General features: G+C 24.5%; 1 protein-coding gene across 5 annotated transcripts in view; it reads left to right on the top strand.

The window, feature by feature from the left end:
• LOC127290551 (zwei Ig domain protein zig-8-like) overlaps window positions 1-26,430 on the top strand; it is a 171,003-nt gene that overhangs the window by 49,502 nt on the left and 95,071 nt on the right. For all 5 annotated transcript variants that reach the window (XR_007844379.1, XR_007844380.1, XM_051319222.1 and 2 more), the window contains exon 4: window positions 1,759-1,972. Coding sequence is in view for 3 of the 5 variants with exons in the window: in XM_051319222.1 (XP_051175179.1) it covers window positions 1,759-1,972 (214 nt within the window). In the remaining 2 variants the exon portion in view is untranslated. The remainder of the gene's footprint in view (window positions 1-1,758; window positions 1,973-26,430) is intronic.

The raw sequence follows: 26,430 nt of genomic DNA, 5'->3' as shown, positions 1-26,430 counted from the left end.
TCAATTTGTATTTTAAAATATTTGCGAAGAGCAGTAAAATAGAATAAAAATTAGCGTATATTATGGCTTTTTGTCTACTTGAGAAAGCTGCACAATCAATATAGTGCTACACAGGCAGATTCCTGGTGAAGTGAAGGAAAAAGCAATTTGGTGAAAAAAAAAAAAAACGAAGAATTGGAATCTCTTCAATTTTTTATATCATGAAATTGAAGACTTACGAAAAAATATTGAACTTTTTTTTTTTTTTTTTTTGGTCGGTGAAGATATTTTCATCAAATACGTCAAAAGAGGAGGTTAAAGCGAAAAGTAAGGAAGAGGGAGAGAGTGAGAGAGAGAGAGAGAGGAAAAAGAGAGAAAATCATCGAGAAACTAGAAAGGCGTGAGACAAAGCGAAGAGCAGACAAGAAATCGATCAAGGGGAGGTTGTTTGACTGTGTATGTGTAGAAAAAGAGGAGGTTAAAGAGATGGGGTTTAAAGTTTGACAAATGGTAACTCTGTAAAGGGGTAGATATTTCACCTGAAAAGAGACAAAAGGATTTTAAGAAGCGTAATTAATCAATATAATAATCATTGAAAAAAAAAAAAATTGTTGGAATTTTTTTTTTTGTTATATTTTTCTTCGCGATAAAAAAAAAGTGCCGCAGATTATACAATTTATCGGGAATTTTTCTGAATATTTGATTTAAAATGCGGAAGACGTAAGCGGGGATCGAACCCCAAATCGACTTAACCATAATTCTAATGAATTTATATCTGTTAAAAATTTATTTTCTCTCGTTAAAACAAAAAATTGTGGTAAATTTTTTTTTTAAATTAAGCTTGAATATGAAATAAAAAATATTTTATTATTATTTTTTTTTGTTTTAAAGGAAAATTCGACCAGTAATCTCGTGTCCTACTTTTGCTTTATTCAAACATTCTAAATTCAATGGTACATGAGCTCAAGTCAGATTTGAAAGTAGATAGTAAACGGACCGAAAGGTTTAATTTTGGCTCGAAAGACATTCTCTATTTCAAACTCGAGGTGTACGTACGTTTGGATTAAAGGATCATATTTGTGAGATTATATACATGTGATTATTCCATATGCGAATGAGTGAATACAAACCTTCGTCATATATGTATATATATATATATATATATATATACATACGGCTCACTCTCTAGTTAAGCTCTCTTGAAATTGCGCAACGTAATTTGTATGAATCATTCGAAAATTTTATTCTCTTAATAGAGAGAGAAAATTTTAATTCACAAAAGAAATAAGAGCCTTTATTATAAAATACATAGATAGAAAAAAAAGAGAATTTTTGAGTTATTTAACTTGAAAAGAGAATATTATCATGAACTTTCTTCGACTGATAAAAAAAAGTGCTATATATTTGGTTCATTTGCAAATGAGTTTGTTCTAGTTAACACTTGAAAGGAATCTTATTCACTTGAATCATACAAATCTTTTTTTAAGGTTAATTAGATTTTTTTTTGAGAATTCTTTTTCGATATAAATTTCTTTTTGTTCTTTTTGAACAATGATTGGATAAATATTATATATAGAAAATATTTGATACAAACGTGAATTTTTTTAAAAATTGCATTCAAAAACTAAAATATTGAAAATTGAATTTTTTAATTAAAAAATTTTTTTAAAAATAGTAGTAGTATTTATTTCTCTTGTATACTATAATTTTTTTTTGTAAATATTTGAGTTTAAAATTTTTGGAAGAATTAATAAAAAAAAAAATAAATTTCTTTTCCAGGTCAATTGGATTAAGAGAAAAAAGACACACGAATTGCTAACTGTTGGTTTGACAACTTACGCGAGCGACGAACGTTTTCAAGCGATTCACTTTCATCACAGTGAAGATTGGACCCTTCAAATCAAGTACGTTCAACAAAGGGATGCTGGAATGTACGAGTGCCAAGTATCCACCCATCCACCCACTAGTATATTTCTATTTCTCGAAGTTGTCGGTAAGCATGATTAACTATTTTGAATACGAGTATTGTGTTCATTGTCATATATATATATATATAAACATAGGAATCGATCAGAACTTGTACAATGTTATTTTAGTTACTACTGGAAAAACGGTACAAGACGTGTATACATTATATTCAGTTCTGCTTAACAAAACAATTCCTCACACATACACTGAAATATAAATGCAGGAAATTAATGTTTTTCTCATCATAAAAATAATATCAATAATGAAAAGGGATTGAAAGTATTTTCAGTTTAATAAAGCTGAAAAGTTTCTCGATTCCGTTTTCAAAGTTGTTCTTTTGTTATACATATATATACTATATCCCTGTTTAAAAAAAAGAAGTCTCGTTTTGAGCTTAATTTTAGATGATAGCAATTATGTAGAATTGTTTAAATGTTGATTGGCTTTTAATGGGAAACAATTAATTTAATTTCTTATGCAAAAAAGTTAAATGCATTAAGAAAAATATTAAATTTAAAATTAAATTTTTTTTATATTTTTTTTAAAACAAAAAATTACATTATTATTGTTATTAATAAAATTATTTTTATTTGTTTATACATAGTTTCAGTTTCGGACAAATACTAATAATATTATTATTATATAATAGAAATTATAAAATACTTAAAAATTTAATAATTAATCTAAAATTAATAAATTAAAATAGTTTTCTATTAATTTTTCTATTAACTTCTTTTATTTTGCAATCGAGAATTATTCTAAAATTCAGTATAAATATTTTTGGTTATTGAAATTATTTAAATAAAAAATTATCCCAGAAAATTATAAGGTATTAAAATATGCTGCAACGCTTATTATTTTAATCCAATTTTGCTTATTTTAATACCAAAATGTATTAAAATAAGCAAAATTGGATTAAAATAAGAAGCGTTGCAGCTTATTTTAATGCCTTTTAATTTTCTGTGATTAGGTCGGTGAAGTTTACATCAATTACGATTATCAAAATTTTAAAAACCAAGATACTGCATAAACACAACAAAAAATTAAAAAACAACTTCAAAAAAATATTATACTTAACAAAAACATTAACTTCAACCTCAAATTTATTAGAAAAAACCGCTAGTATAATCCACTAAATTCGAATTTTTCAAAAAAATTTAAATTTCACAACACATACAATTTTATTGCAATTTCTCGCACAAAATACACCTTAAAGTGTAGAAAAAAATTGACACCCTGATCCGAGTAGAAGAAGACCCTTATTACCACCAAAAAGGCATCCAAAATCATAAAAAGGTCCCAAAAAAATTCAATTTTTCTTAGGCAGACTATTTTATTGCAATTTCTTGCACAAAATACGCCGAAAAGTGTAGAAAAAAATTGACACCCCGATACAAGTAGAGGAAGACTCCTATTACCACCAAAAAGGCATCCAAAATCATAAAAAAGGTCCCAAAAAAATTCAATTTTTGTTAGGCAGATGTTTTTATTGCAAATTCTTGCACAAAATACACCTGAAAGTGTAGAAAAAATTGATAGCCCGATAGAAGTAGAGGAATACCCCTATTACCACCGAAAAGGCATCCGAAATCATAAAAAACTTTCCAAAAAAATTTAATTTTTCTTAGGCAGACAATGGGGGTGTTAATTTTTTTCTACATTTTTAGGTGTTTTTTGTTCGAGAATTTGCAATAAAATCGTGTGTGTAATGAAATTTAAATTTTTTTGAAAAATGTCAATGTTTCGGACTATACTATGTGTGATTTTTTAATGAATTTGGGGTTGAACTTATTTTTTTTTGTTAAGTATTTTTTTTTGTAGTTTTTTGTAATTTTTTGGTGTGTTTATGCAGTAGTTTGGTTTTTAAAATTCGATGATCGTTATCGATGTGAACTTTACCTACCTAAATTATTAGTAAATTCAAATTCTTTAAGAACCACTAAATTTTTATTTCCAAAAAAATGTAGCATATCTTATATTTAACTAAAATTTTCATAAAAGAGAATATTTGACTAAATTTTTATTTACCTAACCGTTTATAAATTTCGCAACAGAAAAAATTGAAAATAATGATGTGTAATTTCAATATTTCAAAATATTTTCATGAATTTAAAGTAATATTTACTTATTTTTAAGAATAATATATCGATGTTAAATTTAAGAGTAAAAATATTTGAAAATATTCTCTATCAACTATATTCAATAATTTGTTGAATATTTTTTTTTGCACTTGTTTTATTGCAATTTGACAATATGAAATATTTTTTAAAACTAAAATAATGTTAACATGAAAAATGCGTTAAGAAATATATATTTTAAAATATAAAAATATCAGAGAAAAAAAAATTAAATCCAATTAAAAATATTGAATATTAGTCCAATTTTAAGAACAATATTTACAAATTGTATAGTTTTTGTATAATATTTATTAATTGGAAATTTGATTGCTTTTTTTTAAATTATTTTTTTTTATGTCATCGTGAAAAAAATAGTATTGGAAATATTTTCGCAACAAAAATAAGAAAAAGTTTTTAAAAAATAGCGTAAGATAAAATTAAAAAAAAAATGATAATAAAGAATATGAAATATAATTATATTAATTAAATGTTATTCTGAAATTAAGAATATGTGAGCTTTTAAAATATCTTTAATTATACTTTTTTTAATTAAGAGTAGTAGAAAAATATTTCAATTTGTGGAATAAAAATGATAAAAAAGTGAACGTATTTTCAATATGAAAAAATTTATTCGAATGTATAGATTCATTATTTTTTTAGAATGAGAATTTTTTTTTAATATGGGGATATAAAAAAAATTGAAAAAATAAATGAAGAGAGAATAGATTTGATGATTGTTAGTGTGTAACGCATGAAGCTCGCGGTCATATTTGGTTTATGTGATAAAAGAAAAAGAGCTGTTTATATCCTATAAAGAATGTAATTGATGCCCGAGAAGCTTTTGAAAAATACGTTTAAAAAAAAAAAGCCGGAGGAGTATTAACTACTGTTAATCTAGTGAAATTGGCTTTTAATTAAATACCATTTATAAAAGCACTTTTTTCAACAACGAAAAAGCGTATTTTTAAATTTAAGAATATTTTATTTTATTTTAAAATTAGAATGTCTTAAAGTAAAAAATAATTTGAAAATAAAAAATAGTTTTTGTTTTTAAAAAGAGGAAAACTAATTTTCCGTTTTTGTAAATTAAGGAAAAACAGGTTAATTATAGAAAATGGTTTTTCCATAATTGCTTATATAACTCTATTAAAGATAAGATATATGAAATTTAATACGTTGTCCGCATTAAATTGAATTTAGATTTATAATCTTGAGATTTAACCGGAGAATTTTTCTGATAAAATATTAAGTTTTAAATGAAAAATTGAACTAATTAAAAATACGTTTTTGTATATTATTCTTGAAAACTCTTATATAAAGTCAGGGCAATAATTTGTTGGTTATATCTCTTGACAAATTTCATTTGTCTCGAATGAACTGACGTATTTCTCAGCTGAAGTTGTAATTTTCTTCATCACAACTGGACGGTCACTGTCTTTCATGGGTTAAAAACGATTTTAAACGGCTCTAAATTTCGCTCTGCTTCTGACACTTGGCGGATCTTTCTTGCGCAAAATTACTTTTATCCCATATAAAGCACATTTTCACGATTTACTATATGTGAAAAACGTTTTATTTTCTTAAGCTTTCTGATATTTATTATAGTTCCTTAATTTAACAGTTTTATCAAATTTAATACATTGTTTTTTTTTAAATCAATTATTTATTAAACAAATTAAAATTATTTATTTAATTTAATTTCAAATTTTTTAAAATCTTTTAAATTTTATTTATTTTAAAAATTTTTTAATTAATATTTCTTTTGAAATTATGAAAAAAAATATGTATAAATAAAGTATAAATAAAATATATAAACGAAAGTATTAAAATTATATGGTATAGAAATATTTTCTCATGTAGGAGTAATCATATGTGAAAACATGGTGCATGTTATATTCAGTTTCTAACAATCAGGCAGAAAGCTGTAGTAAAGTTTTGGAAAGAGTTTTCCACCTCTGTGACATGACCATAACTTTTACGAGGAACATGCATGTTTGCCAGATGCAAAATATATATATAAACAGAGATGAATTTTCTCGTGAAAATTTTTGACACTGGCTCGTGTCATTTTACAAGAAAAAAAGCCCCCGACAAATAATGATAACAATAAATCAAAGTTACCACCAGGAAAGAGAAACGTAACTTTTCTAATCTAATAGTAATTGCAGTTCGTTGAAGTCCCTCTTTTTTTTACCAATCCATTCAAATTGCAGAAAAATTGAGAAAAATCTCTATACTTTTGTTTATGGTTTTTTTCCTTTCTTTCTTCTCATTTTTTTTTTCTGGTTTTAAATTTTATTTTCCGTTTTCTCTCATCCAGCAGTGCATCAAGAGTTGTAAACTTGAGACACAATAATGTCTGTTTCCAAATTTTAATCGTAAATCTTCTCGACAAAAAAATAAAAGGAAAACTCTTTAGAGTTTTTTTTTTTTTGAAAACAGCGCGTTTTCTTTAACTTTTAATTTAGTCCTTTACAAAGACTTCGTTTCAAGAAATAAATTAACATGATAAAATACAATCGGTATTTTACTATTTTTCCGTAATTTACATTTTAAGAACTTTTTCCATTTGTTGTAAAAAAAAAAAAAAATTTCCATCATTTTTATACAAATATTATCTCAATGAAAGATGTTTAATCTGATGAAAGGCTACTTTTTTTCTGAGTCACTTTTTTTTCTGTCATTTTCAACTCGAAAAAAGAGGGGGGTGGAGACATAAAAGAGCAAAAGAGAACTGGTTTTTGCGGTCTTCGCACTGAGGATAAAGTCGTTAAAAGGGCAGCAATTTAGTTGAAAGCAAAAAGATACTTCCTTAAATGCATTCACTCAATTAAAATTACATATTGCAATTGGAGTTTTTTTTTTTTTTTTTTTTTTTTTTTTTTTTTTTTATAGAAAAACAATATTTCCATATTGGACAAATTAATTGATTTTAATAAATTTCTGTCCTGGGTTTTTAATTTAATTATTTCTGTGGTGAAAAGAAATCAACGTTGTATGGAGAAATATTTTATTTATTTGGTTTATTGAGAAAAAAGAAAAATAATTTTAATATTCATATTTGAAAATATTTTTTGCAAAGTCTTATTTTATTTTTTTTTTTTTTTCGTGGTTGTGGAAAAGATGTTTTTTAATATATAGAAAAAAAGTAATTGATTTAAAAATTTGAAACTTTTTTTTTATATATATAAAAAAGAGGGAACAATATGAAAAGTTATATATTTCTGAGTACTGTTTACATAACTCTTGTTCTTTATTGAAGATACGGCCTTTGAGTCATTATTTCTTTAATATAAAATTTGTTGACTGAAAAAACATCTTTTCTTTTATCAGTATAACAGAAGATGGAAAAACCTGTTTCACTCAGCACGTCTGAACTCGGTAACAAGTTTCAACTTCAACTTTCAATTCGTTTTCTCTGAGAGAGAGAGAGAGAGAGAGAGGGGCCCCGTTTTCGGCTATGTAGACTGATCCTCGATTAGTTGAGGAGCACTTGAAAATTTCTCGATAATTACGTGAAAGTTTCTGTTGATGTAAGTCGAGTTAAAAGAAAACAAAGTTTTTATCAAAAACTTTTCCAACCCACCACAAAACTATATATATATATAAATACACCGCGCGACGTGAAATAAAAACTGATGTCTCCTGAAAATGGAGTTGACAGACTTTTATGCAACTGGCTTTTAACTGATTTCTCTCCACCATTATATTATTATTATTTTTATTATTTTTTTTTTGTTTCACAATAGAAAAGTTTTCTCTCTTTGGCGTTATTATTAACAGAAAAAAAATAGTGTACAAAAAAATAACCAATGAAAAATTTTCATTTTCCTCCCTGATAAATTCATTATACATCGAATATTTAGTATGCTGGTTCCACACAAATCTGGCGGTTAACAATCAATTTTCACGGTTTACCACAAAATCGTGATCGTACATTCTAAAATACATATCGTTGGTTTCGAATAATAAACAAGAGTCTCTCGCATCCCTGTTATCGAGAGAAAAAAAAAACATACATTCATCAATAATGAAAGTGTAAATAATAGAGTCGTGCAAAAAAAAAAGGTTCAAATAATCATTGTCTCTATTTTAACGAGTGCTATTTTGAAAAAAAAAAATTTTTTTTCATTTGTTACCTGAAGCAAAAGGAAAAATTGGATTTTTATCAAAAATTCTATAAATAGATTGATTGTTTTGCTTTTCTGTTTGCTATTTTCAAAAAATATATATTTAAAAAAAAATAAATAGAAAAGTAGCAATTTTTTTTTTCATAGAAATAATAAATACAATATTTTTTTTTTTGGCTTATAATGAAATGAAAAAACAAATAATATATTTATGATAATTTTTTGGTTAATTTGCTTTTGTTTCTCTCAACAATATCAACTATTTAACAGCATTCAATTGTTACTGTTTTAAACTATTTACCATTTATGGGAATTTCGTGAGTTGCTCGGTTAGTTCAACGTAATAAAGCAAATTTGGAAGACTGAATAAATTCGTTATACTGCCTTTTTATTCACAATGTTTTAACAATTTACATTAACCGAAATTCGTGAGCATTATTTTTAATGTTCGTATTTTTCAATTGGATTTAAGTTTTTTTTTTGTTTAATTTATATTAATGAAAAGTTAGAAAAAAATCTGAAAAAAATCTAGTTTTATTTAAATTTATAATGTTTTTTTTTACTATACTTATAGTATTTTATATTTATAATATTTTTGAGAATAAAATAAATTATTAGTATGGTAAAAATAAATTAAGTTAAAAAAAATAATATTACAAGTCGAGTGTAAGTAGTATAGGACAGTTACAAGTCAGACAGTTTCTAATGACGTATAATCATAGTATCAGTAGTAGAACACGGGTTTAGTCAGACAAAACTTCTCCAATTTTTATTTAATCAAATACCACTCTCTAAATTTGAATTAGTAAAAATGTTTACTTATTTAAATTAGTGACTCACTTTTTGCTTCTGAATTAGTAAAATTTTACTAATTATTAGTAACTTTTATTAATAATTAGTAAAAATTAACTAATTCTAAAGCAAAAAGTGAGTCACTAATTTAAATTAGTAATCATTTTTACTAATTTAGATTTAGAGAGCAATTTTCGCTATACATATTTTTTTTATTTAATAACTATAGACAATTTAATTAAGGGCAAACATTTTTGCAAATTTGAATAATTAAAATTTAATTTTTAATATTCTCGTATAATTTCGAATTTAGGAAAGTCAATTAAATTTAGAACAGTGGTTTTAGTTTAGGTACTTTATTTTAAAAAGTAACCTGAATTTAAGCTTTAGTTTTTTTTTTTTTTTTGTACTACCTCCTACTGCATTATTCCTTTATCTATAAAATTGGTTTTTGTCTTCATAATTAAATTGAGGCGAGTAATAAAGTGTAAACTTCTTTACCCATGCTTGAATTTTAAAATGGTTTTTCTTTATAGGATAATTTTTTTGAAAATTTTTTCTATTTTCAAATTTTCGAATTTATTAGTTTTCTTTGCTTAGTATTTTTCTGATGTTCGAATTAGAATTAATTTAATTTATCTATACGTGAGCCTTTTTTTTATTATGGTGGTCGTTTTGTTTTTAATGGAATTTTCTCTCTCTCTCTCTCTCTCTCTCTCTCTCTCTCTCTCTCTCTCTCTCTCTCTCTCTCTCGGTTCTGATCAAAATAGTAGAAAAACTCCCATAAGGTCGGGTCGATTCCGACCGACTTTCGCTATATATATATACGTTCTTCCTGAAATGTCTAAAGAAACGAAGGTATACCATTATATACTCTCTAACATATTACATTACTCCTCGATTCGCGATGTCATTGATAAAAGTAAGTATGATTAAACGTGAAGCGTCAGTTGAATTATAACTCTTATATATATATATATATATATATATTGTACTTTCTCTCTGGGAAAATGCTGACAGTGCTACAAATTTCTTCCGCGTAATCATAAATATACTTATTAGTCAGAATAGAGCCCCTTTTTGGTTGTGAAAATAAGATAATAAATTGCACTTTATTAAGACATTGTTTCCCCAGGCGGTGAAAATCTAATATATCAAGATAATGTAAAAGTTATATAACTTGTACACTAAAAGTTGTATATGCAATCTACTTTTATATGCTTCGTTAAAAAGTATTTCGACACTATATGTGCAGCTTTTTAAGCCAAGAAAATATCATCTCAAGATATAGAGGATGGTAGTTTTTAGTTTTTACATTATTATTATTATTATTATTATTAAAAGACATTATTATTTTTAATATATTTATAAAATTTTCATCTGAATTTTTACTTTAATATTTACTAATAATTCGGTTATTGAAATTTGTTTTCATTTTTTATCATTGAAAATGAGATTTTTTTTTTAATTGAATATAATTAATTTATAAAAACGTTTGTAAGGCTTCATTTACAAAAAAAAAACAATAATATAAAAAATTGACAGTTTTTGAAAATGAAAGAAATTTTTTTTTTTCCTATATATTAAAAATAAAAACATAATATTCTCATTCAACAAATGTCAGAGAGGAAGAAGCTTTACAAATGATTTAAATTTTTCTCGTGCTTCTGTTATATTACTGGAGTGTCAGAAAAATATAAATGTTACAAAGATAATTTTAACGAAGGCTTAAGTTTTCATCTAAATAAAATATATTATTTGAAAAATGTAATACATATATATGAATGAAATATTTATTTAATTTTTCTTTTTTTCGTTTTCGAAGAAAATATTTTATGAATAAATTTTTTTAAATTATTTTTTTCTAAAGAAAGTTTTGTCAAGAGGAACGTTTTTTTTTTTTTGTAATAATAACACTTATTTGTTATTATGTGAAAGATATTATCGTCACTGTTTCAAAAAGCCGTGTAATTTCTTTTTTTTTAGACTATTTTACTCTCAATGGGTCATTTTACCCCCTATCGAGAATAGTTTTCCAATGTCAAGATATTTTACTGTTTATAGATATAATTTTACCTCCTGTAGAGAGAACAGTTTCCGAGAGTCGAGAAGATTTTTTTTTTTTTTTTTACTTATTTTCCAGTGGAAAATAGAGTAATATTTTTGAAATTAATAATTTTTTACACCTATTTTTAAAATTTTTTATTAAATTAAAAATAACAATAGTATTAACAATTAATAATAATAATAAAAATAGTATTATTATTATTATTATTATTATTATTAATGGTTAATACTATCATTATTATTATTAATATTAAATAATTAATATTTTTTTTATGTTATAATTTACTTGTATATATAGTACATTTAAATGATTAGCTACTTCTTCTAATAAAAAGAAGATTGAACGAACTAGAAATTAAAAGACAAAGATTATGGCACCTCGTATAAAAGATATTAAACACATGATATGTAATCTTGTTTTAATATGTGAAAATATTACAGAGAATAATATTAAGTTGCTAATATTCTCATAATCTTGAGCTATCAACTTTATGAATAGTTTAACTTTCACTGTACTAATGATTTGAAAATTAACAATTCTAATTTATAAATTGGAAAAAAGTAACTCTAAAAAAAAAAGAATATCTTCTTGGCTCCTATTATCAAATAAATATTTATTTGAGCTAAATAAATATTTATCTGAATTAAATAATTTTTATTTGAATTAAATATCAGTGTATCTAAATTTTTATTTTCTAATGATAGTTTCACTTTTTTTTTGAATATTTTTTTTTATATTAAATTCAGAATTAAATTCTGGAATATTATTCAAATATTGTAATTTATTGAAAAACAAACACTTCCTTTGTATGCAAAATCAGAGAGAGAGAGAGAGAGATAGAGAATAGTGAGTTATATACCGAATCAAAATCAGAGAACTTAGAAATTGGTACCAATATTGCCAAGGTCCTATTCAGACTTGTAAATTAAGCTTTACGTTTTCGAGTTGACGTAGAAAGGCGTAACTGTTCCATCGTAAATTGTGGAACTGAGATGGGTAATTAGTTAAGGGCCACACGTAGTATAAAGGATAGGGCATACCAGATAACCACAAATTTTGCCAGCAATGATCTAAGCTAATGAGGTTGGCGCCGAATAGATATCTAGAGCATATTATAATCAATTCAAATAAACAGAGATAAGTTTTCCCTCTTTTCCTTTATAAAAAAAAAAAACTTTTTTTTCTTTTTTAACAAAAATTCAATTATAACAGATAAGAAATTCAATAGTTTTTGTTCGGGAAAATAATTTTTTTTTCGATAATAAGTTTTCTTATATATATATATATATATATATATATATAAAATTGAAATTGACAATAATCGATTTATGTCGAGAGAGTGGATAGTGACAGTTCACTTAGAGATCAAATTTCTCTAACAAGTTCCGTACTGGTCCGAAGCGTCTAGAGCATGTAACTGATCGTGGTTAACGTAATTATTAACACACTAAAAGCACTGAGTATTATAGCAGATACAGGTAAAGCTTTGCAGTGAAGAGACTTGCAACGAGGCCTTTGTAGCATTACGAAGGTTTGTGGTTTTCTGAAATTTTAGTTAACTTGACTATATATATACATGTGTGTGCATATACATATATATAAAGAGAGAGAGAGATGGTAGACACGCCTATTACGTGTTGCTAGATAACTTGTGACACAGGATATCCCAGTAACGTTTTCAGTTTTCTTCACGTAATCACAGACGAATCCCGCCCAGATGCAGGATCTGAGCATCTATTAAAAGTTTAAATTATTCCTTGTAATTTCCACTCATCTACATCCTTGACGCCACGATCAAAAAGTTTCCAAACGGGAGGGATATGGGTTGTTTGTCATCTTCTTGTAATTGAGCACGCTCTCTCTCTCTCTGCTTCAGCTTCGTTCAATACTTTTTTTAGTGCTTCGAACATTACCATCGAAATTGTCTGGCTCTTATGAAAACATTATTTAAATTAATATCGATTTGTACTAATTTTAGTGTTATTCACAATTTAAAAAAAAAAAAACTAATTTTCACGATAATGCAAAAAAGGAAATTTGTCTGACTGAATATGACTTTTATTACTGATATAAAAATTTAGCTGAATTTTTTTTATACTTTGCAAATATAAGAATTTTTAAATATATTGTCTAATCAAAACTGGTTTTTACTACTGATATTTTAATAATAAAAATTAATTGTCTGACTTAAGCTAGGTTTTACTACTGAAAATATTAACGAACTGCAAAAAAATCGTGTCTGACTAAAACTGACCTTTACTACTAATTTTCAAATTTTGTTTTTTTTTATACTTTGAACATATTTTTAGAATTTGTAAATATTTTGTCTAATTGAAACTGTTTTTTTTTACTATCTGACACGTTATATATTAACATTAAAAAGTTTGGCTGACTAAAGCTAGGTTTTATTACTGCAGCCATAAATTATTCATATTTAAAAAGTTTATTACGATATTAATTTTTATTACAGTTACCCAAAAACAAAAGAAAAACAAAATTGTGTCTGACTAAAACTTGATGTTATCACTGAAACCCAATTTCTACAAATTAAAAACGTTCTGTCTGACTAAAACTGGCTGTTACTACTAAAATCTAAACGATACAAATAAATATTCTGTCTGATTAATGTTAAATTTTACTACTTGTTTTGTCAGACGGAAACTGATATTTACTACTGATACCTTAATTATAGACGAAGTACGCAACGTTTATATAAACGATTTTTAAAGAGATAATTTTTTAAAATGAAAAATTCTATAATTTTTTGCTTAAAAAATATTTTTTTTATAATTTGTTGATTAATGGAAACTACAAGAAATATTGTTTAGGCAAAAAATTATAAAAATTTTTATTTTAAAAAATTATTTCTTTAAAAATCGTTTATATAAACGTTGCCTACTTCAGCTTTGTGAAATTAGAATGTTTATGTCTGAGTAAAATTGAATTTTACTACTTGTACTTGAACAGTAAGTAAAAACGTTTTGTCTAACAGAAACTGACTTTAACTACTAAAAACCGAAAAAAAATTCTGTCTGACTTAAAATTATTTTTACCACTAATATCTGAACGTGAATAAATAATAATTAATTAATTAAATTTCTATAAATACACTGCAAAAAGAAGAATCTTATTATAAGACACATTGGAAGCAAGTTACCAAAAGTATCTCTTCCTATCTATCTTATATCTTAAGAAACTAATGCATTTTAAGATGTTTTTGATAACTTAAAAATAAGTTGTAAAAAACATCTTAAAAAGGCCACTAAAACATCTTAAAATAAGATACTTCTTTTTGCAGTGTACACATACAAGAATTAATAAAGAAAAAATGTAGTAAGAATCTACAAAAAAAAGAAGAAAAAAAATTGCAAAATTTCTAAAAGGCAAAAATATTTATTGAGAAATAAATTTTTTAAATTCCAGAATATTGAAATATGTTATAAATTGACTTTTGACATTACAGTGATATTGATATTATTGAAAGAATTTTTTTTAATAACAATTTTTCATATTCCTTTTCTTTTAATTATTATATATCATACTATTTTTCCGTTAATTTGTATTAATTGGAGTTAAACTTTTATCAGTATTCGTTCCTTTAAAAACAAAAAGCAGCAAAAAAAAAGAAAAGCTTTTCTCTGTTCAAGAATAAAACGTACAAATCATTTCCAGAGGTAGAATATATATCATTGATCGTGTGTAACTTTTTTTTTTTTTTTTTTTTTCATTGAAACGCATTTTATCTCTTCTCTTTAATGAGAGAGTGAACTGTTTTTTCAGGACACAAAATTAAGGAAAGTTTTTTTTTTTTTTTATTTTTTTTATTTCGTTTACTCGAATTTCAATTAAGAATAATAATCAATTTTCTATTGAAAAAAAAAAACATTTTTTTGGGAGTATATGGAAATTTTTTTTAAATTATTCTAGAATTTATTTTATAATGGAGAAAATATATAAAGTTTTCTTAAAAAATATAGAAACTATGACTATATATTGTTGGGGTAAAAATTTGCCACACACAAAAAAAAAAAAAGAAAAATACAAATTATGTAAATAAAACTTTTAAAGAACAATCTTAGTTACTAAACAGATTGTAAGGATATAAACTTGATATCGAGTTACAAGAGATAAAGTTTTTAACTAGTTTTGTAGCATTCCTTACATGTTCAAAATTTCTTGAAGCATGTGGAAACTCATCTTGTTGCTTTTGGTATAAAGCTTCTGGTAGATGTATATATAAGTAACAGTTATATATATCTTCCTATATTACAAAAAGATATCGCCGCCGCCGCCTCCGCCGCCGCCGCTGTTTCAAGAATTCTTGACCTAGGAGGGGGGAGTCCCCCCTCCTAAATTTTGAGGTTATGTTCGTTTCAAGGCTCTGAATTTTGCCGCAAGTTCGCCTCCTTCCTCTCATTTCCCCTCCTCCGTCAAAAATGACCTAAATTTTGAGGTTATGTTCGTTTCAAGACTCTGAATATAGCCGCAAGTCCCCTCCCCCGCCAGAAATGACCTAATTTTGAGGTTATGTTCGTTTCAAGGCTGTGAATATAGCCGCAAGTCCCCCTCCCTCCTCTCATTTCACCTCCTCCATCAAAAATGACCTAAATTTTGAGGTTATGTTCGTTTCAAGGGTCTGAATATAGCCGCAAGTCCTTCCCCCTTCCCTCATCTCTCTCTGTATTTCCCGCCAAAAATAGGGGGGTTGGCGCGCGAAGCGCGCAGGGGGGCGTAGCCCCTCTAGTATATATATATATATATATATATATATATAGCTTATTTTGTATCGTAATCGAGACATGTGAAAATCCCTTTCAGAGTAGACACTTTAAAGCAAAAGTTGTGATCAAAAGCTTTCAACGTGCGCGTTCTCTAAAACAAATGAGATAAGGAATTTTAACACGGCAGAAAATTACAATGGAAAATTGAAAAGCTATTTTCAAAATATCTCTTTAGCCAATATTGCGCGATAATTGTTTAATATTAAATTATCGACATCAATTAATATTTTCATCGAATATAAATTGTTAATTAAGTTTAAAGTCTTATCATTACTATTAAATATTTATTTTAAATGAAATTGATATATGAAATTAAATTTTCAATATTCTCACTTTACTCTATTAATCGATAACCTGCAATATGTAAATTATGCAGAATAACAATATTTTAATATAATATTTCGAATTATAAAAATTTACATTAGCTATTATTATTTTTAATATTATTTAAAATGTTATTTATTATTATTTATTATTATTTATTATTATTTATTATTATTTATTATTATTATTATATTATTTGGAAATATTAATTTAAGTCAAATAATAATTGTTAAATTAATCAATTTAAAAAATAATTAAAAAGATGCAGTGTTATATTATTCGATATATATTTTAGTTATTATTTAATTTCACCAAGGCAATAGTGATCAAAGTTATAAAGTAATCAATTCAATGTTAAATATTCATATCGATTTATATAGGTAGTTTAATCGGCATACACACAAGCAGGTTCTCTTTGATAATTCAAGCAAAATGCATATATGAGGATTACTTAATCAGTATAAAGCTTCACGTGTGACTTAATAAATCGAATAAAATTTTAATAATTTTATTATAAGTAATTTTCATTTTGCTCTTATTTTCAGAAAATTCATAGTTTGACAGACAGTGAGTTACATTTCCAGTATAACGCTTTTTATTAAATAGAAAAAAGCTCAAAAAAAAAAAAAAAACACATAAAAATAATTTATTCACATGATGAAATTAACTTTATATTATGAAATGAGATTAAATTTTAAAAAAAATTCATATTATATAAAATCTTCAATTTCTATTTCATATATATATATTATATTCATTTATTGGAAAATCAGTTGTTTTAATTAAGTGAATTTCTCCTTGATAGAAATAAATTTGACCTAAAATATTCTCTATTATGAATTTATGCTTTCTTCTAATTTAAGAATTTTCTACATGAACAAATTTTAAAGAGGGAAATATGTACTAAATTTACTTCTATAATATTGAATATTTATTTTCTATTATTTCGCAAACTCCTGCTTGTGCGTAGAAATTTTTTGATTATATATTTATTTTTTTATTTTGAAATTATTGTAATTTCACTAAAAACAATAATTATTTGATTCAAAAGAATAAAATAATTAAAAAAAAAAATGAAATAATAATAATAATAATAATAATAGTAATTAAAATTAATGATAATAATACATAGATGGTAAAAAAATTAACAAGATGTTAAAAAATTTTGAAAAATAAAAATATAAAAAAATTACCGACTTAAAAATCTACCTTATCGACGGATGGTGAAAATTTTGAAAAATAAAAATATAAAAAATTACCTACACAGAAATCTACCTTACCGACTGATAGTAAAACGTTTTTTGAAAGCAGAAAATATAAAAATTACCAGTTTGGAAAGTTAGGATTTTTTACCATCGGTCAGTAAGGTAGATTTCTATGTCGGTATTTTTATATTTTCATTTTTTTTTTCAAAAAAACTGTTTTACCATCAGTCGGTATGGTAAATTTCTATGTTGGTAATTTTAAAAAAAAATTTAATGAAACAAAAATACTTTAGAAATTTTGATAGAATGTAAATTTTATAATTGTCAATTCTTTAAAATTGTAGAAAAAGTTTGTAATTAGTAACGATTAATTTGACAATATAAAGGATACAATTTTTTTTTCTTCTTTTTTTTTGTAAATGTCTTTACTCGAACGAATGTCATCGATTCATAAAAGGCTAGTCGTTGAAACTTTGTTCTTAAACTTCAAGTTTTTGGTTTGAGACTCGACTACTTTAATGGAGTTTCTAGAGCAAAATTTCTGGAGTTTTATAGAGTACTTGGGTGAGAGAAGGGGTCAAGGGGAAAGGAGGGGGGCGGGGTTAGAGAGAGAGAGGGTCAAAGGATACGCTTGCGACCTATTCTAGTATTACATTCAGATAAATGCGAGAAAAGAAATGAATCCCTCGACTATATATAACACACGAGGCGTACTTTATTGCAGTTGTTCATAATCTTCAGACGTTGCGGTTAATTTTTTTTTAAACTTTCGCGTGAATGAACTCGTTAATATGAGACCTTTTCTTCAGCACATAATAATTTTTTCTCCAACCAAGTTTTATAGTATACTTTACAGTGCTGTGGGAATTTTTTTTGTCACATTTTTTTTTTTTTTAATTGTAAAACTAAATTTAAATATTTTTTTTATTAATTTTTTTATTTTGTATTTATTTTACTTTAATTATAAATACGATAAAAATTTGTCGTTAAATTTATTTATTTAAAAATTCAATTGTTTTTTTCTGTATTTAACGATGAGAATTTTTTTTTTTGAGTCATAACGAGAACAATATTTTTTGATATAAATAATAACGATGGAATTTGTTTTTTTTTTTATGTTATCTATTTAGATTTACACTTTGTTTCGTATAAAATTGATGTCAATGAAAAATAACTTTTATGAGAATTTTTTTTTTATTATTAAGTCATATTTTTGTGCTGAAAAATAGAAAAATTGGATATTCTTTTTTTTCTGTCATTTTCCATGAGAAAGAGGAAATGAGTGTGCTAAGCAAATGTTTGATAGGCGGAAGACGAAATCCCAAGCTACTTGAAATCGAGCTGGTATAGAAACAGCATCCTTATGTTCTTCTTATCCCGCAAGTGAAGTGTGAAAGCTCCTCCTTCGATAAAAATAAGAAGAAATTTAAAAATCATACTTTTCTTCACAAAACTCCCTGGGGGGATTCGAGAATAACAGGAATATAATTCGATGTCAAATTATTGAACTGCATACGATATTTTCGATTTCTTTCTTCATATTTGTTCGATATTTTTAAATTTTTTTCAGAGAATTTTTTATTTTTTATTTTTAAATTTTGTTTTTAAAAATCTAGTCATACTTTTTTCTCTTTCTTCTTTTTCTCCCGGCTAAATCGCTCAAAAAAAAAAGAAAAAAAAAACTTGCGGATGATAAAAAGCGATTACTTCCTACATATTTTAAGGAATTTTTATTTGCCTCTGGTAAATATGTAATGCAGCGCACGAACCATCATGAGATAAGTTCACCCTCGTGAATTGGTACACCGCAGTATCCCCAAAAAATCTTTTATCACGAAGTCACTTTAGGCTCGAAGTTATACGAAGAACATGACCCTACTATTTTACAATATTACTTTAAAACTTCTTTTTACGATTATTACAACTTTTTCTATAAAAATCGAGTTTCCATTAAATCTAAATAATATTCGTGTTCTTAAAGAAAAGTCTGCTTTTTCGTTTTGCATTATATGCAAAAAAAAAAAAAAAAAAAAAGAGAGAGAGAATGATCTTCTAATAACTTTATTGGGTGGAAAAGAAATTTTCCTTTTTTTTAATTAGATAATAATTTAATATTTAGAAATTAGAAAAAAAAATTTTAATACTTTTTAAAATTTTTATTTTTCATTATTTTAAACAATTAACTTTAATTGAAAATTTAGAATATTTACATTGGCAACAAATTTTAATGGAAGTAGCTAAGTTTGCATAGGTAGAGTGTTTATTCAAGAAAGAGCATAAATAACAAAGTTAAGTATATTAATAAAATGAAAATTTAAGTGAATGAATAAAAAAAAAATATGGAACTACTGAATGTAGAAACGAAAATTTTATTATGAGTAAAAATGAAATTTACTACTGACATTTAAGTAGAAAAAAAAAATGTTCCGTCTGACTGAAAACTGAGTTTTACTACTGTTATGAAAATTCAGTCAGTCAAATTGATGTCTACTATTCCAAATATGATATAAAAATAATTTCATAGGGTTTTTCTGAAAGTGAATTTTATAATAATTTATAAATTAAAAAACTTGAAAACGAAGAAATTAGAAAATTATTTGTCTGACTAAAACCTACTTTTACTACTGAAAATGTTAGAAAAATTTCGTGTGACTGGAATTAACTTTTACTACTGGTACTTCAATAATAAAAAAAAATTACAAAAAGGTCTGACTAAACTTGATCTCTACTACTTGGACACGAATTACGAAAATTCATAGTTTTGTCTGACTAAACTTGACATTTACTACTCACTCCGCAATTATTGAAACAATTATTAAATAAATATTTATACTTGAATCAAATAATTTTTATTTGAATTAAATAAATTTTATTTAAACCAATAATTTCTGTATTCGAACCAATTTTTTTTGTATTCGAACCAATTTTTTTTGTATGCGAACCAATTTTTTTTGTATTCGAACCAATTATTTCTGTATTCAAAACAATTATTTCTGTATTTAAAACAAATATCAATTAATTGAACCAAATGTATTATTTATTTAATACAAATAAATATTTATTTGAGTCAAGTAACCGATTGTTTGAATCAAATAATTTTTTTTTTTTTTTTAGTGTATAATTACTACTCACGCTCTTAGTATTGCAACAATTTTTCAAATTGAATTACATTTTTAAAAAAATTTTAATTTTTGAATTTCTTACAAAATATTAGTGAAAACGGAGACTTTTGCAGAAAACTAAAACTGTTTTCTAAGCAAAGTTTTCTAAACAAACTTTTAGATATGTTATTAAAAAAAGGGATAAATAAAAAAAATTGAAACTAGTAAATAAGAACATAAAGTTTATTACATGAAACAAAAAAGTTAAGTTTTGAGAGAAAATTCAAGTTTGCATATAAATTATATACGTGTATATATATATATATATATATATATATATTTTTTTTTATATAAAGTTTTTAATAATCTATTGAAATGTTTAACAAAATTGTAAGTCGTCAGATGAATCGAAAACATGTTCTTGGAAAAGTTTTTACATGATTGATGAATGAAAATTGAGTAACTTGTTAATTGCATAAAGGCTAATGACGTACATATACACACAGTGAGTACAATATATCTTCAACACCGGAAACTGTTTATATCAGGGTTTGCTTGTGTTTCCATCATAATCTGATTAATTCAATCACTGGTGAAAATGAGGAAAGTCAAATGAAACACATCAACTTCAATTCAAACATAAAGTTTTTGAGATATTAAGGTTAATGACAATTTAATTTATCTTATGATTATAAACGTGACTTGTGCGCGCATATTAAGCACGTAAAAAGAAGAAAGAGAGAGAAAAAAAAAAAATTTTTTTTTCCCTTCTTTTCCATCTTGTGCTAAAATGGAAGTTCATTTGATGGACGGAAAGACGAGACAAATTAAATAGAGATTCTACTTCATTTTAATTAATAGTAATAAAGTTTAAGAGATAAAAATTGTCTGAACGATAAATCTACGACAGTAATGATTTCTTTCAGAGAGAAAAGTTTTAATTTTTCCAATGGTTTGCGCTACAAAATTTAATAAGCATTTCTTTTTTGCATTTTTCTTTTTGTAATTTTTCATATTCTATGCTCAATAATGCATAACTTATTTTCAAATTTAGTATATTAGAGGAACTTTTATAAATAATTAAAAATAAAAACAATTTTTTTTTGGCAATAAAAAAAATTTATTTGATTCAAATAATCGGTTACTTTATTATCAAATAGATATTTACATATAATTTTTATTTAAATCAATTTGTATTTTAAATATAGAAATTATTTATTAAAATACAGTTTATTTAATTCAAATGAAAATTATTTGGTTCAAGTAAATATTTATATTTAATAAGCGAGTATTTAAATTGAATAATTTTTTTTTCCGTGTAGAATATTGCATATTTATGTTAAATAACTTTTCTTTTTAATAGTGAGTGTTCACTATTTTATTAATGTACATAAACTGATAAAAAATTCATTAACATTATAAACAATAATTATGTATATAATTGCATTATAAATTTATAGAATTGTGCATTTTTCCGTTTTGCATAAACAGTTTGATTAAATTAATTAAGGTTTCATAACCTATTGTAAACATTTGTTTAAAAAAAAGAAAAAAGGAAAAACAATTTGACCTCATATTCATTATACATAATTTATAATTACACGGAGCGCGTAAATTGAACCAACATTCAGTAACAAATATTTAATGTCATAACAGTTGAAGTGTTAATATAAAAATGAGAATAATTTTTTATGAAAACAATTTGTTGTCAATTTTTTTTTTTATTTTTTTAATTGTAATCGAAATTTTGTTAATTATTAATTACAGTATAAAATTTTTATTATCAAAATTATATAAATACTGGGTCAGAAGTCCTTGAGAAACTTTCTTTCTTTCTTTCTTTCTTTCATTGAATTGTATTCTGAAATTTATTTTTAACGGCGAGTTTTTTTTTTTTTCTTCATAAGAAAGTATAAGGTCAATTGCTTTTAGAATTCATTTTTATATACTCAGATTCGATTTTTAAGCTTTTGAAATGAGAGAATTTTAATTACAATTCTTTAGGAGTTTAATATGAATTTCACTTGGGGGTGAAAAAATTATATATATATATATATATATATATATATATATAGAAAGAGAGAGAAGCTAAAGAATTAAAGATTTCTCAAGACACTGACCTGTCTAAAAGTAGAGAATAAAACGAGCCGGACAATAGTCACTGGAAAAGAATGCAAGCATTATATTATTGAAGATGAGATGGAGGCGAGGTATATATAATTCCTGAAATCGCGCTATCAAGATCTGGTTCTGAAGCTTGAATTCTCTTTTTTTTCGTGCATAAATTTAGAGCATTCTAAGTATTTATGCAGATGGTGAATTCTTTTTAAAAATTCCATTTCTCACTTTCACTTTTCTCTCTCTCTCTCTCTCTCTCTTTCTTTTTTTTTTTTTGTTGAAAATTTTCCATATTGAAATATTATTATTTTGTTAATATAATTTCTTAAATAATATATAATTAAGTTGTGTTATTTACTAATTTTCTCCTTCGAAAGGAGAATAAAACAAACATGTAATTTCGTCACATACGAAAGTGAATTTAAACTTCTTAACTCACGTACATGTGTACGACAAACAAATACGAATGTTTAGATTGCTTTAAGCCACGAGTGCTGCTAAACTTTCCAGTCACTAAAGTTGTAACCCGGATATCAAAGAGGCGAAATCATTCTTTGAACATTTTGTATCAAAGTCTAAAAATAAGGGGATAAAAGTTAAATTGAAGAAAACACCTTTTTTTAAAAAAAAAATAAAAAGAAAATAAATAAAAAGCGAGAAGGAAAAAAAAACATTTCAAAGAAGGAAAATCTATTTTTACATAGTGAAATAGTGAAGAAAATTTTTTTTTGTTTTTGATATCACAATTCCATTGGAATTTTTGCGGGCAATATTTTCGCAATTTTTGTCTAAAAAATGTTTTTAATACGTAAAATAATAATAAAATAAAAAAATAATTTAATAATTTAATAAAAAATTTAATAAATAATTAATATGTAAAATAATAATAAAAGAAAGAATAGAATATTGAAAAAAGAAACTCTACCAAAGAAAATTGAAAAATAGATTACAGAAAAAAATTATTATATAAATATTCAAAGAGTTTCGTTATTCATTGCTCATTTGATAAACATACAATTCAAAAGGAACTTTTTCATTTCATGTAAATTGTATATAAGAAGAAGAGTAGGGGAAAAAATGAAGCTATTAATTTTTCTTGTAAACTTCAATGTCTAGCATTTATTTTTTGATTTTGATCGCAATTAGTTCTCATCCATTTATTTAAATTTTTTTTCATCAAAATCCCCACTTTTTTAATGTTAATTAATATTTTTTTATTTTAGTTATTTGTTTATTTTATCATTTTATTTAATTATTTTATTTTATTTATTTTTATTATTTGTTTATTTTATTATTTTATTTTATTAATTTTTTTTCATTTATTCAAACTATATCTCATTTTTATCGCATTATTTGAATTTAATATTTTTTTTTTAAACTTAGTTCCATAGGAGATGACAATTTTTATTTCCACCGATTTGAATTAGAATCACATTGAAAAGTATATATGGTGAGATTTATAATATATATTTCGCGTGTTTTAAATTTTCTTCTATTTCAGCATTTTTAAAATATCACCTTTTGGTAAGATAAATGCTTCCTTTAGTTGTGTTTTTTATTTCGCTCTCTTTTTTTTTATTATTTCTTTTTTTTTTAGACAAGTGCCGGAGTAAAACACTATTGCTTGACGCAGCGATCCAAAAAAAAAAAAAAAAAAAGACGCGTTTCAGAAAATCCGGAAGAGTGATAAGAGCAGAGATGTAGTTTATTGGCTTTTTAAAGCACACCATTTTTTATCGTTCCTCCCCTTCTTATCACAATTGGCTATGACATTATAAAAAATGGATTCATTTAGAAACTATTATTACACTGGGGAAAAAATTGTTTCAAGGTTGCACGCTTTTTAAATAATATTTTATTACAAAAAAAGAAATTTTTTTTTATCTAATTTTTAGATTTTTTAAAAATGTTGAGAAACCCTATATATATATATATATATTTGCTGGAAGGGGGGTGATTTAAAAAAAAATTCTGTCATTATTTACTTATTTTATTTTTATTTTATTATTTACATAATAATTTATATGAAGCATAAAAAACATTCTATTTATGGCTAAATATGTTTTTTTACTACTTCTCCTAAAATTACATAAAATACTTGAATAGGGAATGTTCAAGTATTTTACTATGGCATTCTTGTATAAGGGTGAAATTCATTATTTGCTATTATATATGTTTTCCAAAAACAAAAATAGAGGGGAAATAATGTCATATATCATGTCCTGATCATGTCAAACATAAATATACACGTATTGTGTTAATTAAACTTTTCTATGAAAAAATAGATCGAGTAGAAAAATAATCTCAAGTTGTATAAAAAGTGTTTACAAAATCTTACAAATATTTATTATATATGAAGTCAAAATCCCTTTGAAAACAATCAAATTCTTTAAGAATTTTTTTTTTATTTTTTACTTATTTTTTATTTTATTATTTACAATCAAAAATTTTTTAATCGCCAATAATAGAATAATAATAACAATAGTAATAATAATTAATATTTATAAATTTGAATATAAAAATCTGAATAGTATTCTATTATTTCTTTTTCATTTTAATAAACTCGAAACAAAATGAAGTTATATAGAAAATTATAAATCAAGTCAATTCTGAGAGAGAGTTGAATTTGCTTTCCAGTCGATTGCATCAATTCGGGAGTTGGATATTGTTTATTCCCAACCGTGGAGAAACGGAGAGAGAGAGAGAGAGAGAATGAAATTAATCAGACGCGTGAATCCTATAACAAATCTCCTATTGCCAGCCACTAACCGAATAAATTTTCCATCCTCTTCATTCCAATTAATTCACTTCCTTATGGGCCAGTTTCCTTCAATTTGAATTGCCTATATTTACCATAGAGATAAAATAGAAAAATATGTGTTATGAAAAATGGAAATGATATATTGGACTCATTTTTTTTTTTTTAATTAATTAAAGTTTATTATAAATTAGAAAAACAATTCATAATTTTTTTTTAATAACATTATGAAACAATAAAAAATAATGAAATAAAACTATTAATGTGATTTCTTAAATACGCATAACAATTATCTTGATACACTAATTGTAATTACAAATATTGATACGATTCTAATGAGAATACATTGATAATTCAAATATCATTAATTTGAATTAATTATTTTTACTGTAGAAAATGCAATGTATGTACAATTTTTTATAAATTAATTTATTTTTAAATTGGAAATATGATTTTTCCAATTATTATTTAATATAATTAATAATATTTGACATTTCTTTTATCTATATACGAAAATGCGCGAAATTATTGCTTTTCTTTTTCATTTCTCTTTCTGACATTTTCAGCTCTATAACTTTTTGAGAATACACATTTTAATCGAAAAATGTCACAAGAAAAATGTTACTTGTCAAAAGGTGAACTTTATATATATATAATATATATATATTTATATATACTAGAGGAGCTACGCCCCCTGTGAGCCTTGACAATTTTATATTTTTATAATTTCTAATTAATTAGAATATTAAAATAATGAACAAATGCTAACTATAAATTGATAATTTCATCTGTTTGATAACGCATTTTTTATTCCTGCTATCATATTATTTTTCTTGGTTATGGTTAATAAAAAGTTTTACTTCATGAAAAAGTTATATATGAGAATAACTGTAATTTTTCTTGTGAATTAAATTATCGTAAATTTTAACCTATTTATTATACATTAATTATTTAATAAAATAAATATCAAATTTTTGAGTGGTACAAAAATTTCTAATACAAAATTTAATTATTATTTTGAAGAAATATTTTTTTTTTTTAAATCAAATATTCTATCGTGAAAGCTTGTAATCGTAAACATAAAAAAGT

This window comes from Leptopilina boulardi, unplaced genomic scaffold (genome assembly GCF_019393585.1).
Source record: "Leptopilina boulardi isolate dan_hultmark-lab unplaced genomic scaffold, ZJU_Lbou_2.1 LbouV2_70, whole genome shotgun sequence".
In the NCBI taxonomy this organism is placed as follows: Eukaryota; Metazoa; Arthropoda; class Insecta; order Hymenoptera; family Figitidae; genus Leptopilina; species Leptopilina boulardi.
This window is presented reverse-complemented; position numbering and strand designations above follow the sequence as displayed.